The 16287-nt window shown below is 40.2% G+C and overlaps 2 protein-coding genes across 2 annotated transcripts; one reads left to right on the plus strand and one right to left on the minus strand.

Moving 5' to 3' along the window:
• The first annotated feature begins 8358 nt into the window (after positions 1 to 8358).
• Positions 8359 to 11941, plus strand: LOC121190227 (lathosterol oxidase-like). The gene is made up of 5 exons (XM_041050782.1): positions 8359 to 8386; positions 8973 to 9190; positions 9416 to 9548; positions 9664 to 9764; positions 10247 to 11941. Exons 2-5 carry the CDS (start codon positions 8981 to 8983, stop codon positions 10709 to 10711), a joined length of 909 nt encoding a protein of 302 aa, XP_040906716.1. The 5' UTR covers positions 8359 to 8386; positions 8973 to 8980; the 3' UTR covers positions 10712 to 11941.
• A 517-nt stretch (positions 11942 to 12458) lies between these two features.
• On the minus strand, positions 12459 to 16287 carry plekhb1 (pleckstrin homology domain containing B1). Its single transcript, XM_041052099.1, has 6 exons — positions 16251 to 16287; positions 14886 to 15038; positions 14481 to 14583; positions 14358 to 14397; positions 14158 to 14248; positions 12459 to 12592 (listed from the first exon to the last, which is right to left on the minus strand). The coding sequence occupies exons 1-6, from the start codon at positions 16285 to 16287 to the stop codon at positions 12459 to 12461; spliced, it is 558 nt and encodes a 185-aa protein (XP_040908033.1).

Consider the following 16287-nt stretch of genomic DNA (forward strand, 5'->3'; position numbering starts at 1 on the left):
ATCTGCTTTCTGTAAGGTTGGAAAGTCTGTGTGTGGAAAATCTCTACTTTCCTTTAAAAACCTGAAATTATCAAAGTAAAACAATAAAATCTCTGCACAAATGCATTAAAACTCCCTAGTGAAAAGCTTTGTTATGACTAAATTCAGATTTGTTGTACATGGCTGGATGCTTGTAAAGTAGTTTATTTTAAGGGACAACATGCAGAGGCAAATGTTTCACATATTGTTCTGTCATGTAGGAGGATGTGGATAAAAACTACTAGCACAAACAGCGCTAACTGTGAGCGCTCACGTTTGCTTGGACATCACGTTATCTGTGCAAACACACACACTTTATGCAAACAAACGCTGCAGGGCAAGTTCGGAGCCCAGTGGCAGATGATCCAGCTGTGTCTCTGACACTGATTCAGATAATGATGTCTCATTCATTAAATGTGTTTCCTTAAATCCTCCTTCCACACACCACTTTTTTCTAGAATCTCCTTTTGTTGTCCTCCCACATACGACACAAAAGACAAATTAGATACCACCAATATACTACGGAGTCTTAATTTAACAAGAATTTGTATCAAATCAGTCCTACCACAGGTAATCAAGGACCCTGAAATCTACACTACTCTGTAATTATAAGTCAGACCCTGTTATATAAGGCAATCATCAACGTATGCATGAACCCATATCAAGTCAAGAACAATTGCTGATAATGAACAGTATCTATTACTTTCAGAATGTGATAATTGAAGAAATATCATTATGTTATATTTGCTGACATCTGAGGACATTACTTTTACACTGTGTTGTACATTATATATATTATCAAATGAAGGATGTTAGATACAATATTGTACACATATACCAGTAGAATTTGCAAGGCGTTACACCACGTCATCACAGGTTCACATGTTTTGACGAAATTACATATTACATTATTACATTTGCTTCCTGGATTGGCATGTCCTCACTTCTGTATGTAAAAAAAACAACCTCTCTCTTTACGGGGCGTTCACTGTGGGCGCCAAATGATGCTTATCATTCTTTGTGCATAGCCACGCTTAATAACTGAATCGACTAAAGTATGGAGGAAATACTTAAATTAAATATAAACCACAGGGAGAAAATGCTTCATTTAAGTTTACTGGAAAGTAAAGTCAAGTCAGCATTTAATTGAGGCCAAGACAAGTCTGAGCCAAAATAGATTTTAAAGCAAGAAAGTTCTGACACCAGAAAAGTTGCATCTAAGACCAGAAAGTCTGCTCTGACTCAAACTCAAACTCCAGAGAGAAACTAAAAGTAAAAGTATTTCCTGCTCTTGCCTAGGTGTCTTGTGTATGCATCACAGAGGTTATTAGCTTGAAGTCTGGGGTTGTTGCCTTTGAATCATTTAAGGGTGAGTGTTTGAAGCTCCTTGATATAATGATCCTTGGCAACTCTGAGAGTTCAAAGTAAATTGGCAAGGTTAAAAAAAGCTTTTCTGCCACTGAACAAAATAGAGAAATCAGCCAGCTATGTTTAATAGAATTTTCATCAGTGCTCAACCAGTCTCTCAAATGGGTTATATAAGATAATGGCTGCACGGGTTCATTACCTCCTTGTCAAATTAAATTTCTTTTTCTCCTCCAGGCAGATTGGATAGTGATTACAGATCTAACCAAAAGAAGGCTCTAACTTTCACTCTGTAAAACTGGGACAGGGCCACAATGACAACGAAATTAGTCTTTTTCATCTAAAGACCTTTGTTGTAAGCTGACCCATTCACATCTCAAAGAGAAGAGGTGTTTAATGTGGTAGTGCTGTGGCTTGTCTTTGTTTGCCTTCTTTTTTTTCTTTCTTTTTTTTCTTTCTTGCGACTCTTGTACTGCTTAAGTGAAGTGTCTTTTGTGAAAATCAGATGATGCAGAAGCCAACAAGTGGCATTTACTTAAATAAAACAAAATGAGCAGATGAGGCATTGCTGTAGAGCTTAATGGATTCTTCGTCATTGTTTTGTTGAAAGGAAAAGAAAATGTTAAATGGTGTGTTGAAAACACAGACGCTCTAAATTCAACAAGACAAGACATCCTGAAAATATAACTCTTTTAGATCAAAGTGGAACAAGTGTAATTGTACACTAATTTAGAGTTGCAATCTTTAAGATTTCTTTCCTGGTAGATTTGACGACGCTTGTGATTCTTTGTGCATTTTCATAATAAGAGTTTAATTCTAGAAAAACACACGTTTTGACCACTAGGGGCAGCAAACATGCCAATGCAATTGTTCCTGATGATTGGACCAGTGGCTTTTCAATATGCATCAGATTTACAGGAGTACGTAGTGCCTCCGGGAAACAACCGAATACCCACACTCTAAGTCTGACACTGCTTTCGTCTTTTCTTGTTTACCTGGCTTTTTATATGCTACGATGCTAAACGTCAGCCACATATATGACAGCATTATAACCCTAAACAGTGTTTAAAAAAAGTCACTTGAGAACTGTGTGACAAAGTTTAGGTGCTTTAAGCACTGCAGGTGGTGACTGACTGACATGTTTTCCCTTCGGGGCTTACCGTATCTTTATGTGCTCGAGACGGTTCAGTGCTACAAAGCCGCACAAACCCATATACTCGACTCAGCTCGTCTTGACTCGGCTCAGCTGCTGCTCATACCAGCTCTCGTATATGCTCGCGGCCTGCAACACTTCCTATACATGCCGAACTGCAGCCCCTATGCCGAAGAATGAAAGACCACTCGGGGGCTTTGGGGCTCACCAGGTTCATTCACATCCCAGAGTCAGACAGTAGACCCAGGGCTTGTTAGCCTGTTAGCCTTTGGATATTATTCCTGATTCCTGCTGCCTTCAGGCTTTGGAGAGACTTGCTACTGAAGTTTTATTTAAGTTTTAGTATTTGTTAGTGTTAATAATTATTTTGCATTTTGATTTGGATTCCATCTTCTCCATTTCTTTTAACTTCAATACAACAGACATGCAAAAAGTTGCATCCGACATTACACACATTCACTGTGTTAATGAATGAGGAGCGCTTTGTGTGAGAGAGCTACATAAATGCAAGCCACCTAACATTTACCTTGTGTGTGTGTTTATACACCTCCGTGTTGACTGCCTTCACAGTGCTGTAAAGACAGGCTAAGTCTAAGGACACCTCCCATGGTGTCATTTTTTAAAATTTATTTTATTAAATTTCTTCCACCCCTGCTGCGGGGCAATTAAATTAAATGATAAACAAAAACATAATAAACAAAAATGTGAAAATTACTTTTCAGGATCTCAATCTTTGATACCATTTTGATTTCATATCAACTGAGATCACTGAAATGTAGAAGTTTTCATTCTGCAGACACTATGCTAGCACAGCTCTTTCAGATACCTTTAATTTCAATTTAGCAGTACATCTAAAAAGCAATAAAAAGAGTCCGAGGCAACTTTCCTGACAAAAGGAAGGAAGAAGCTTTTTGTTACCTTGCTATTTCAAAGTGGTTTGAAAATAATAGCCAACGTGTTTTGGTCAAGGACTGGCCTTCAGCATTAGGGGAGTACGAAACAAAGTGAATGAAGCAGCTACAAAGCTTGAGAGAACCACCTCCGAAAAGCATTTTCTTTTACCACTCTGAGAGGAAGAATTACATCAGGCTGTACCTGTCAGGATGAGCGGGATCTACAAATAGACAGCTTCAAAGAGATGGAGGTGCCACCTGTGTCATGAATGAACTTTAATCATCAGAGAGGAATGGGTGGAGCATGTTGTGTCCAGAAAGGCAATTTGCATTTTAATATGTTTTAAGTTGTTTGATTTAACAGTGTGTGAATATTTTGACCAGCCAGATCTCATCACTGCAAATAATGGATCACTCAAGAGCTCACTAACTGATAATAGTCTAAAAAATATTCAAAAATACTGATGTGCCTTCAAGTGGGGTCATGTTTGGTCCATTTTAATGCCCCAGCGATGTGGTGTTCATTGGTATTCATGTATGTAAATTTACTGAGCTGACAAGTTAAAATGTTTTTATAAAAAATGTGGGAGTCCATGAAAACTACATTTTCTTAATAATTACTTTAGTTGTGAAACCTTCCTTTTTTTTCTTAGCATGACATTGAAATGCAGGACACCTCAAACCATTCACTGTTTCTGAAAAGGGAACAAGGCAATGTCCGTCTTGATTGTCAGTCACCTAGCAACAGTGATTGCACAATTTAAATTGCTTGAATACCGAGCGTACTGTGCTCTTGACTTCACATGTTGACAACACAACCCCACAAGTTTCATTTGAAGGCAACATTGGTCCAAGCTAAAGCACCATTGAGTGCTGAATCAACAATAGATGGACAGAGGGGGCTCCGGTGTCAAGGTAAAAAAAAATGCATATTTCTTTTTTTTTAAGTTTAGTTCAGACATTCATATTCACTGTACATGTAGTTTGTAGCTTGTTCTTTTTTTTTCAAGCTTATGTCACTTTGATGTTACACTGCCACTTCCGAGTTCCTTCAGTTTGTCAGTTCATGGGCCTTCGATTTGTGCTTTTGTCACATAAATCCATTCATGGTAGAGGGAAATAATTTTTGCAGTATTCATACAACGTAATCTGCATTTCAGAATTAATTCTCATTTCATGAAATTTTATGAGACTGTGTTATTTATGAGCAGATGCAGCCCCAAACAGACTAAACAGCAGCAGCTGTGGCCTGCACCATCCAAATCCAAAGAGGAGGTGAAGTGGTTTTCACGGCTGGTTGGCTGGTTCGTATGCAGGCAACACGGATCCGACCGATCTTTTGACCAGGATGACCAAGATCCTGCCCAATTTCGTCAATGAATACAGGATTATCTATCATCTTGTTAACAAGTCTTTGATGGCAGGTCTTCCCATTTTTGTCAGTGAAATGTGAGCGGATTTGGATGTGTGTGTGTGCGTGCGTGCGTGCGTGCGTGCGTGCGTGCGTGCGTGCGTGCGTGCGTGCGTGTGTGTGTGTGTCCGCCTCTCGCTCTCAGGGGTGTTTCTGAGAAAGTGTGGCTCTAATGCGTCAATATAAAATATGTGGATGTCAGTTAGTTTGTGCTCAGCAGCACACAGGTGCACATGTGCAACACAATCAATATGAAGCTGGGAGCTGCTGAAACATTGTGCTTAATGAATCTTCCTAGGTAGAATCAAAAGATAATTCTTTGTTCTTTGCTCATAAACTGGCTTTCGATTCCCTCGGCTATGATAAGACTGTAGCTGCTAATATGAAGAGCACAAAGTTTTTATTACCAATAGTAGTGATGACAATTATTTAGATATGAGTTGTAACTGGAGAAGTGTGAAACAGAGAGTTCACATTCACCTCAGTCGCATCAAACCAGTGACAAGATAATCAAATATATGATGGTTTAAAAAGTTGAACAGTCACTGTGTCTGCAGTTGCGACAAGTTCCTCCAGTTTTTGATTACGTTTCCCAAAGTGACAGATCCACTGTTGCTGCCTACTGAGGAGATGATGAGCAGCAGGTTATCTGGGGCTCAGCGTGAGGGTTGCCTCTCTGCAGATATCCTGATTGGTTCATGTGTGTCTGCACACAGAGGGAGATGTCTTCACAGTCTGTAAGGCAGCTCCAGCTCTATTCAAAACACCAACTTTCTTCTAAAGTCGAGACACTTCGAGTCAAGCTTGCACAAACAAATGTTCTGCTTAAAAAAAACTGTTTTTGAACTCGTACCTACAGGATATTTAACAATTTTTGCATCCAGACTGTGAATTTTTAATATGCATATGATCAGGCCAAGCAGGCGATGCCTTCTGTAAAACGGATGCATCTTATTACAGATGGATTCACATATTTCCACTAAAATGCATTTCCTATTTATTAAAGTGGATTGGGTTTGCTGCTGTTCTGCTGTCCTCCCAGCTCCACGAGCAGAACAGTGGCGAGGAGCGTGATGCTGAAAGGGCAGCAGCCATGCTGTATGTCATACTAATGGAGGGAAATCTACAGCAAGCGAACATGTCTCAAAGTATGCGTAGGAGCAGCTCACTTTGGTACCAATGCCAGCATGTGACCACCCCAGACACAAAGGAAAAAACGTTTTCATTTAGTGTACAAATTGCAAAAAAAAAATTGTCCGGACTTACATGTTGTGAAAGACAATTTTAGTTGAACTTGCTACTGTACCTTTTGTGTGCTGACCTTATTGTATCTTGTTCTTTCTGCTAAGTAAAGTTTTCATTTTTGGAGAAACTTTGGAGACGGTGACTTCAGAAAACACAAATCAGTGAAATCACTGGATGTACTCTGAGACAAATGTTAACAAACTAAAATAGCAGCCACCAACACCAGGGTGGTTACACTGTTTTGTTTTGTGGACCATGTGAAATCTCCAGACTCCACTCTGGCTGGCAGACTGTAGCTAGCTGACATCAGTGTAATGTTTGGAGCAGCACTTACTAATTTGCATTCTGTTACTGTCGTAGCACTACAGTTTTCAAAGGTGGATATCTCAAAGCCTCTGCACAGTAAACCAAAAGTATTCACATGGCTTGATACACACCTACAATGCCACAATTGCATTTTTTTTTATTGACCCTTTAAATATTAGAGTGCAGCATTCAATAAATAAATATTGTAAGAATGGTTGAAATGATGTGGGCAGGAAAATAGCTTGACTATTGCAGAATATTATATGTGTATGGAAAAAAATATTTGTTGTTGTTCTTTTTATTCCATTCTGTAAGATTCAAAACTGCCTTAGTGTCTAGAGGTGCTTCTTGAAAACTGGTAATAAAGGATGAGGTGACAATGACTCCTGACATTCCCCAACCTCTTAACTGCCACACAACTTTTGAAAGTGAATAGAAGATGAAAACTTTTTTTTATTTACAGGGCTTAAAGTTCATTGGGGGGTTCTTTGTGCCAATTTAAGGGCTGTGGGTAGAAAAGAAGATTCATTTAAAATGTTTGGTAAGTCCCTGGTGGTAATATAAACATCATAATGAAAATTGATCAGAGAGAAAATTGGCAATGGCTTCTACTTAAAAGTAAAGAATGAAAAGAGAAGAAAAAGCACCTGAATAAAGAAAGAAAAGAACAAGTGAAGAAAAATGAGCCATTCTTTAACCAATAACCAAATCACCCCCTACAGCAAAGCCTGATCATTTAAAAGTTTCTTTTAGAGGTTTAAATAATGCACTGCAGAACACCACTGGGCAAAGCAGAGAGTATACATTCTCTTAATGATGACGAAAACCAATGACTATCCTTATAATGGAACTAAGCTGAAGGGTCTTCATCAACCTTTTAAACCAGTTATACTGTATTTAGGGTTATAACCTTTTCTCAGCTGTAATATCCCTATAATAGCATAATATAGGAGCTTATAGTCTGATGTTAAATTTGTTTTATATAGGCTTACATAGGCCGAGGCTTCTCTCTCTCTCCCATACCTTAGATCACTGGCGACACCTTGTGGTTAGATGGGTGTCAGTTTCATAGCAGAATGAGAGCAATTTATCATCTAAAACCAAACGCTAAAATATTTCATCTCCACAGCAGAACTAAAATGAAATAAAATATTCACCCAGTATTACTGGCAGTGAAACACCACCAGCAGGAGAGGAATTGCACCTATGTAATAGTCAAACAAAATGGGGCCATGAAGTGGTTATAATGTTAAAGTGCTGTTATTGCCTGTAGTGGAAGAAGTAATCAGATTTACTTTAGTTAAAATGCCAATATGGAAATGAAAAATACTCCATTACAAGTAAAAGCTTCTGGAGGTGAAGCTATTTTTATTTATTTTCAAACACTGGTAATGGTATGGAGCAACGTTTGTTGTTCAAATACACCAGAACCAGTACGGGAAATTTCTTTTTTCTTCTTCTTTTTCTTTTTTAATTAAAACAAACACGGTTGGGTATTTTGGGAGATGCCGAATTAAAGAGTGGCCCCCAAAGCTTATTGTGACCTATAAAGTTTTTTTCTACGATGTTTATATTTTTGGCGAAAGATCTTGTGTTTTTTTATTTGTTGGATTCTAAAGGAAGTTTGGTTTCATGGCGTTTATACAAGTGAGAATGGAGGGCACTTGAATTCGTTTGTAGCTGACCACAGTGCAGATGTGCAGATTAAAAGGTTCACAGTATAAAAGAGATTTCCAGAATAACTCTGAACGCCTGTTCCAGCTGTGGCAGGAGGACCTTTAAGCGCGGTAGCCTTGTTTCTGTAGCACCATGAGCAGATCCTCCAATTGGCCAATGGGAAATCATAACAAACCTACCGTGATGAGAAGCTAGGCGCTCATTGGATGCCCTGCCGATGATGTAATAGAGAACTCATTGCTGATTGGCTACTCGCTCACCTTTAGTTTAGTGCACATCTCTCCACTGCTGTTCCGGGATACGAGCAACCTACGCAAGGTACAGTACTCTTGAAAACTGTAGATATAACTTTGCATTAAGAGTAACATCAGTGCAGCTCATCTTTTCGATAATTTTACTTTGTAATGCAGCCTTTGATGTCTCTTTATCCAGTAAAGTATTTATTTTTTGTGCAGTTTTCACAAGTAAAGATCGCTCAGGTAGTTACAGTTACATAAATGTGACATCTCGATCATTTCTTTAGCTGATTCACCCCACGTTATTTTGGCATTATTTTCTGTGACTGCAGAAATCAAATCCTCAGTGATAAATTGCTCAGCTATGGAATCAGGGTTTTAACACCCTCCATAGATCAGAGGGCCAAATCCAGAGGTCCTGTCAGGGTCTGTCAGCACAACAAGTCAGAAGGGCTGCACATAACATGTAATCAGCAGACGGAGTTTGTTTCAGTTGAAGATATATGAGGACATATGCTCCCTAGTTGTTGCTGACAAATATCACCAATAAACACTTACTTTATACTGCATGTGGCAAAATAGTGTGCTCTAAACTATTTATTCATTGATTCACTATCTTAATCTTATAAATGCTTAAATGCTCTCTTTGTTCTCTTTATACTTTACAGATTCAACCATGGATCTTGTGCTGAACGTTGCCGACTACTACGTCCTCACCCCTTACGTCTACCCTGCATCGTGGCCTGAGGACGGGGCCCTGCGGCAGATTATCAGCCTGTTGGTACTGACCAACCTCGGTGCTGCAGTCCTGTACCTGGGCCTGGGAGCCGCCAGCTATTACTTCATCTTTGACCACAATCTGATGAAACACCCACACTTCTTAGAGGTACTAAGCCTAACTGTACAGATAATTTTCAACCAATCAAATAACAGCTTACAATGGCAGTCAAGTGCAATGTCCATACAACTGTCAAGATTAACCTCTGATTATTCCATTACATTTTACATTATACATGGTTGTTAATTTTTACCAGACTTGTTTCTGTCTTCTGTTTATGTTTATTCATTCTTGTCTTTATTTTAATTGTATATTTATTTTTTTCTTTCTTAGAATCAGGTTCAGAGGGAGATCAAATATGCAATGACCTCTCTTCCCTGGATCAGCATTCCCACGGTGGCTTTGTTTTTCGCTGAAGTTAGAGGATACAGCAGACTGTATGACAGTGTCAACGATTCTCCACTGGGTAAGTTGAAGAATGTCTTCACCAGTTTTCAGCTGTTCTGTAATAATAATAATGTTTCCAGTGCATTTGTCATCAAGCACAAAGTTCTTGGTGCTGACTTGGTCGGTGTTTTCAGGTTGGCCTGGGCTCTTCCTGAGCATGATCTCCTTCCTGTTTTTCACTGACATGTGCATCTACTGGATTCATCGCTTCCTGCATCATAAGCTTATTTACAAGGTGAGAAAACTGTGGTTTTTATTTTACCAGGTGCAGTTTTCCAGCTGATTGCTGATTGTATTTTAATTTCAACACAAATGTGATAATGGTGTTTAATTTTGGTTTTATACCAGTATGTCTAAAATAAGATAATATCATCTTGAGCTACTGAAGAGGATCTGAGGTCTGCAGGACCCTAACTTTAGGTTTACTTTGCCTTTTTTATCTTCGTTCTTTATACAGTTTTCTGTTTAGCTGCAATGTTTAATGTGGGTTTTTGACTGTAAATGATTTTAAATAGAAAAGACCTGAGACAAATAAATGTCATGACACAGCTCTGACTCTCTTCTGTCACAAGTGAAATACCACAGGTTAACTAATGTCTTGGCCGTGGTCACCATTTGGCATTTAAAATCTGACTGGTATAAATTTTTAGAGAAAGCAAGACCTTTGAAGTCATAATAAAAAAATCTTTTCTCTCTTTGCCATCTCGTCCCCAACAGCTGTTTCACAAACCACACCACTTATGGAAGATCCCCACTCCCTTCGCGAGCCACGCCTTCCATCCAGTAGACGGCTTCATGCAGGGGCTCCCGTATCACATCTACCCCTTCCTTTTCCCCCTCCACAAGGTGCTCTACCTGGCCCTATACATTTTTGTCAACATCTGGACCATCTCTATCCACGACGGCGACTACCGTGTCCCCGGCGCTCTGACAAGTGTCATCAATGGCTCAGCTCACCACACTGACCACCACCTCTTCTTTGACTACAATTACGGCCAATACTTCACACTGTGGGACCGCCTGGGAGGTTCCTACAGGCACCCGTCGGCTCTGATGGGGAAGGGTCCCCACGACCTGATCCGGAAACTTAAAGCAGAGGGAAAGTTGGGAGACGACAAAGTGAAGGCTAATGGGCATGTGAACGGACATGCTCAGAGAGGAGTCACATGTAAGGAGGAGTAACAGTAGGGGGAAATTACAATTAACTGGTGAAAGTGATCAGCATTTTTGTAAAGACAACGTGCTGCACCCGTACTCAGCTGGAAAACATATTTGGGGAATAATTTGAGTGAGTGTACTTGCCAAATGAGCCTTTGTGAGATTTTGAATTCTAGTGGATAAAGTGCCTCTAAGATGGCTGCCCCTGAATTGATATTGTTAGAGGCAAGCTTTGGGACGCGACATTCTCTGACCTACCAGTCACACCAACAGGCCACAAGGACAGATCTGACACCCAGAGTCGGCGTAATTATCTTGCAATTCTTGTAATCAAAGAGAGCGATAAAGTGGCTTTGTATATACACCACAGAGGAGTTTAGTGCACACAACAGAGCTGACAGACTTGAGGAGCATCGAAAGTCTGGAGCTACAGGAGCTGCTACGCAGTCAGTGACAAGACAGTAACTGTGAACTGGAGTTTGACTTCACGATTAAGGATCGACTTTGACAAGAAATTTGATTTAATAAGTTGTAACTTAAGCTGTGTCGCTCACATTAAAGCAGAAACAAAGACTGGCCTAACTCAGTAGACCAAACTTTGTGCAAGCATCTTCCAACAACACTAACTTAGTATGATGAGTTTCTTGGTTCTTTGGTTTCAGCTGTTAGAGTTGTTCATACAGACTGATACTGAGTAAAAGAACGAGATCATAATTATAGATGATCTTGATTTTATATTTTAAATTCTTATCTGTATATTGTCAGTGACAGCTCAGATGCTCAGTTGTACACTGGGTGAATTTGGATGCAAACAATGTAAGATCACATTTTTCGGTTTCATATTAATTACGTTCTGTCTGTTGATGTGATTGCATCATCATTATTATGAGAATAAAGCACCTTTCCCCCTTTATTGCTGATACAAAGTAGAAATGTTTTGGGTTTTTTTAGTTATAAACAAAAATATAATAAATAAAGACAAAAATGTAATGGATTCCAAAAGTTTTATTTTGTGGTTTGGAAATAATAGTTTGACCAAAAAACTGACCAAATCAATTTATCAGCTTTTTCAGTTTTCAGCCACATCTCATGGTCTTCATTAGCATATGGAGTTTGATCAGATGTCACGATTTCACATCTGTGTTGGCTTAAAGTGGCACAGATCCGTCTCTGTGACAACTGAGCAAGCTCCGTGTGCTAATGAAGCCTTTAAGAACATGGCTGAGAGCTCTGGACAGTGTTAGATAGTGAACCTTGAGTTGGGATTGTTTTATTAAACTAAAAAAATGTATTTCAAAATGGGTTTTTATGGCTTATTGTTGTATGCAACCAAACATGCAACACTTACGATCACATCACCATCCCGAAATTATATTTTAATACATCAGTTTATTTCCTCTAAAAGCTGCACACCTGATAAACCACAGTTTTTTTTTAAACTTACTAAGTGTAAAATTCAGGCAGCAGATAAAAAGAACATTCAGATACAAAACTGACTTCCTGTTGTGCAAATGTTCACGAGCAGATTGAGTTTGCTGTATATACAAGCAAAAACAACATAATTACACAGCGTCCTCTTCAGCATACAGAAAAAAAAAAACAAAACTGAACAACCACATAACCAGCTGCTTGTTACAGCAGATATGATTTGAAAACCGATAATATAAAAGATGAAGAAAAAAGCCTTTCTACAGGCGCTGGTGTCAGGCCGCCTGTCCGTGGGGACACACGGGCCTTGGGCATTGTTGTCGTGTCAGTAATGGAGCTCATCTCAGCAGAAAAACAAGGGCATCCAGAGGAAAGATCGCATGGCTGCTCCTGCTGCCATGCCTGCCAGTAATCCCAGTGCTAGATGCTCTGCCACTTCATCAAATGGGTCCCTCTGAACAACAACCTGGTGGGTGCCTTAGAGACAAGACAGAGGGAAGACAGACTTAATGTTTGTGGTGGAATTATTGGCTGAACCAGAGTAACGAATTCTGGCACGGGTTCACCAATACTTCTGGTACAAGAAACAGCTTTATTGTTAGACCACCGTGTTTGGAAATGAGGAGCTCAGGGTTGTCAGTTCTGAATCACAGATGGCAGAAAACTCTCTGTCTGACTTCACAGAAATTGGGGGAGAACTGGGGAGTCTACAGGGGCCTCAAAGTTTAAACAGGCCCAGGCAAAAATTCATTAGGCCTACTCAATATTTATCTTGACCAGATCTGAATAAATATTTGTACACACCTGAATTCATCTATTTTCTAAATGCTTCAAGGTAGATAAACTAAAAATCAACTGCATGTTAGAGTTTATATTTGGACCATCATCCACAGAGTGCTGCTCTTTCTTAGACTGCACAGTGAAGAGCTGAGGGGAATGACATGCCGCAAAGCCCCATCTGGACTGTGGAGATTGCATTTAGTGGTCAGCATCTCGGCTCCCAAGGCCAACAGGATGCACTACCATCCACCAGATTTTTAACAGTGTCTCAGCCTCTCTTTGTTTCACACAAAACACTCACTACACTGACAAAATCAAATAGGCTGATTCCTGAATGCTTAATGCCACACACAGAGCTATTTTCATCTGTTCTCCAGGACTCGTGTACATGTCAGACTACATTTGGCCTAATATGTTTTTTGTTTGTTTGTTTTTGCTCATATACCTGGTCTGCTCATTTGCAGACCAGGTGTTTCCTGCAGCATGTAAACCGAAATAAAAACATATCCTTTGATACACATTACTTTATCATTATCTCCATACACGTTGCTGTTATTACTGTGAGCCATATGTTTTGACATAGGTGAAAAAAAGGTGGCGCGACGTCGTTTCACCAGATTTAATGCACCGCCCGTCGAGCACGCTCTTTGACCCAAATCGAACGCCCCCCACTGTTTAAATAGGTCACGTGTCCAGCGCGGGTTTTTGGAGGCAAAACCATGAAAAGGAAGTTTCGCGTTTGTCAGACATGTTCAATCTAAGGTGCGTTTTAAAAAAGCGTAAAAAGGCGCACGAAAGAAGAAAAGGGACGTTTCCACTGCGTTTCACTGGATTATCACGTTCGGCATCTACAGAGGAAGATGAGCCAAGATCCGTCGGCTGGAGGTAAAAGCTGCTGCCTGTTGGCCTGTGTTTGTTGGCTGCTCACGGACTTACAGTACATGCTCTCTGGGTCTTTCATGCTGGGTCTTATATGTGATTAATGTATTTATGCATGCAGCATCCGTGTCATGGTTGTTGATCGTTGTCTATTTCTCGAATGGCCTGAGCCTTCTGTAGTTCCCTGATTGATTCAGATACCACTGAGGTGGCCACTTCATAGATCCCAGAAAGGGACATGTCCTCAGTGTCCTAAATGGCAGCCACAGCCTCTCTTACTACCAGTAACACTCCAGCCTACTACTACAACACAGAATCAGTTCATGTAAGAGGCCCACACATCGGTCAGCACCTGAGTGTCCTTCTTCGCTATGGCAACATACCTGGTCCAGCTCCAGGTGTGATGTAGACAGTGTGATAGCTGTTGATGGGGACAGCCTGGTAGGAGTCATCGTACGGATCATAGGTGAACACCTGCAGTACGGGAAGAAAACACGAGAAGTTTTTAGTGATGGAGCAGAAATACTGGACACTGACTGAGGATGTACCCATCACGTTCCAGCAGGGAGCGTGGTTCACTCACCGGGTTTCTCCTGGTCTCTAGCAGAGTCAGTTTCCACGCTCTGAAAAAGAAACGAACAGGAATGAAGAACCGATGGGCAGCTGTGAAGGAAGGCAGAGCAGAGAGTGAAGGGAGAGTACCTACATAGATTCATCCTCGCTGTTGGCGCACATGTTGAGCGTCGAGCCATCTCTGAGCTGAACCACAACGAGATTGTCCCTGGGATTACTCTCTGGGGGAGTCACACCTACGGCAAAGTGAAGTTAATTACTCACAAGTTAGCACACTGTCATCACTCTCATTTCAGTCAAGTCTCTCAAACGTACATTTTCTTAGGGTTTGGTACTTTTGACGCCAACAGCTAACAAAAAGTGAGAAATTGAGAACTTGCAGGATCTTTCTGGGTAGATACTAAGACGGTTTATCGCCATTCTCATGAAAATACTTTTGACTTCTATTTAACTGGGTGGTTTGTCATCCTGGCATGTAGTCGTACGGTTATGGAACAGTGTTTGCACCATGGTCACGTCTGGTTTTACTGTGCTGTACCTCCACATTCCAGGCCAGACCGCACATCTACGCATGTCGTCTTGAGGCTGACGCGCTGCTCCAGCTCTCGTCTGCTGTCAGTCTTGTAGAAGCAAAGGCTCCCGTCGATCCAAAGGTCACACCAGTTCAACTTCCAGCGTTTCAGGACAGAAGCTAGAGAAGGGACACATGTCACAGCGTAACATTACTGTTTGTCTTTGAGGGGCCATAGGTTAAGCATCCTTTTACTCTAAGCTTGCATGTTATCACTGCACATTTTAGGGTTTTTTTGTTTGTTTGTTTTTTCGTTTGTGTGTATGCAGTATTTTTCCAGCAGAGACAGATACATCCCCATTGCCTGACCTTGGTAAGCCACTTAAAGACATGGCCAGGGACAATTAATGGGATTATAAATTACTAAGGTTAGAGTTTCATAACAGGTACACTTTCAACTCTCTGGAAAGTGCTTCACAGTACCGGTTAGAAATCCAACCATGTTAGTGCGTCGAATTCATATTGATTGATAAACTTCAGGTGAGGATTTTGTATAGAAAATCCTTATCCCACACAAACAGTTGCACATATTGGAAGTAAGCTGAAAAAGCAATTGGTATCAGCCCATAAGTAACCAGAGACAAAAAGTATATTTCAGTTATAAACCGTTCGTTTAAAGCCCCCAAATGTTTCATAATAGGTTTTTGCTTTCTTCGTGGTTGAGATTGTTGCATAACTGGAAGATCAAATAGTTGGTTCCTGCAGCATTTATCTTACATGTCAAAAGAAAGGAAGAAGAAGAGAACATAGTCATTCATCCAATGGCTCCTCAGAGATATGGTCTACAAAAAATAAAGTAGTAATGGCAGAGTTATACTGGGGTGTTGCTACTAACTAGTTCTCAGTTTTGATCCATATTGTTGTTACACACCGCCACAAGAAATCCTAGTTAATTAGGAGTTCATTATTGTTTTCTGTGATCCAGTTAAAAAGAAAATCTTTCTGGAAACCTTTGTGTGTTGTACACAAGGTAATGTTTTGGTTTCAGTGGCTTCTCAGGCTTTTGTATCGGTTCAGTTTAAACCTGTGGTTAATGATGATTTTCATGCTCAGTTAATATTTACTTCCAAAATTCTGTCAGTAAATGCAGCTCCTTGGTGATAGGGGTAAAAGCACTGACGATGAACCACAGTGTACCCGGTTCAAGCCTTGTCAGGAGCCTTAAGTTAATGATTTATTGATAGTGAAAATTGTAGCGAGCAGTAGTTTAAATAAATAAGAATATTAATTTGTAATCCTCATAACATTCAAAGCTACAATTCCCCCCTTGATAGCTGTTTAAAAAAGGAATAAATAGAAAAACAAGAAACAAACAATCCTGTGTCTACTCACTTTGTCTCCACAGCCAGCCTGACTTCAGGAGCGCCAT

Source organism: Toxotes jaculatrix, chromosome 12 (assembly GCF_017976425.1).
Source record: "Toxotes jaculatrix isolate fToxJac2 chromosome 12, fToxJac2.pri, whole genome shotgun sequence".
NCBI classification, from domain to species: Eukaryota; Metazoa; Chordata; class Actinopteri; family Toxotidae; genus Toxotes; species Toxotes jaculatrix.